At 39.7% G+C, this 1,060-nt stretch overlaps 1 protein-coding gene across 1 annotated transcript in view; it reads left to right on the forward strand.

The window, feature by feature from the left end:
- The window catches only part of LOC119586141 (glycerophosphocholine phosphodiesterase GPCPD1-like), a gene marked incomplete in the record, with an annotated part of 78,881 nt that overhangs the window by 62,695 nt on the left and 15,126 nt on the right, over positions 1-1,060 (forward strand). Inside the window, 2 exon segments of the mRNA XM_037934832.1 lie at positions 57-195; positions 360-585. Coding sequence (XP_037790760.1) covers positions 57-195; positions 360-585 — 365 coding nt within the window.

Genomic DNA, 1,060 nt, shown 5'->3' on the forward strand with positions numbered 1-1,060 from the left:
GGGTTATTGAATTTTAAAGTCCTAAGTGCTAATATCTTGCTCTCTCCTCATGGCAGTTCACTATATGGTTGTGTATCCAATGCCAGTCAGATGTGACATGAGTGTTTCTTATGCTCGTCACTGGAAGGACACCTGGAAAGGCCTGGAGGTGGGCCACAGAGGGGCTGGAAATTCCTATCACTCTGAGCCAAAAAGGTGAGCTCTTTGAGGATTATTATAATACTGAAAAGGAGTTAATGCAATGCAGCGAGTTGCTGTCTAATTTAGATTTACTGGGGTACCTAATAAAGGATGGGTATGAATGTACTTTGTGTTTGATTATATATAGATATGTATGTGTTCTTCCTTTTCATGTGCAGTTGCGCAAATATCCGTGAAAACACCATCGCATCCCTCAAATATGCAGCAGAAATTGGAGCAGACATGGTCGAGTTTGATGTCCAGCTGAGCAAGGACTTGGTGCCTGTTATTTATCATGACTTCCATGCGTGCATTGCATTGAAACGCAAAAAGGAACAAGACAAAACTGACCTTCTAGAAATACCAATCAAGGATCTCACCATCTCCCAACTGCAAGCTTTGAAAGTGAGTTCATAGATATTACTTAAATAGTTGTTTTTCATCTCACTTTCTCAATTCTGTTTCAACAAATAAAGCTTATAACACCTGTACTTTCACATTTCTCTTTCAGGTTTACTTAGCTTGGGTATATCAGTTTTCACCCATAACGACCAAAAGGGAGAGGTACCAACACCCTGTGATTTCGTCTCTCTCATTAAGTTTACTTCTCGTCTTGAAGTTCTCAATTACAGATTTTGAGTGAGGCCCAGTTCAAAGGAAACAGACTTACAGAAACCTGAAGCATCAGTGTGTATATGTGAAGTGATACACTTAGATGACAGTTTATCATATGTACGAGTATTAACAGTACGTCTCATCAGTTCCACAACTACATGGCTTGGGTTTATCTTGCCGATCTAAAATGGGCTCTGTATAAGATTGGCTATGGCAAAATAAGAAACGTGCGCTGGATCTATTTACTGATAAAGGTAGATGTAGC

Source organism: Penaeus monodon, chromosome 21 (genome assembly GCF_015228065.2).
Source record: "Penaeus monodon isolate SGIC_2016 chromosome 21, NSTDA_Pmon_1, whole genome shotgun sequence".
In the NCBI taxonomy this organism is placed as follows: Eukaryota; Metazoa; Arthropoda; class Malacostraca; order Decapoda; family Penaeidae; genus Penaeus; species Penaeus monodon.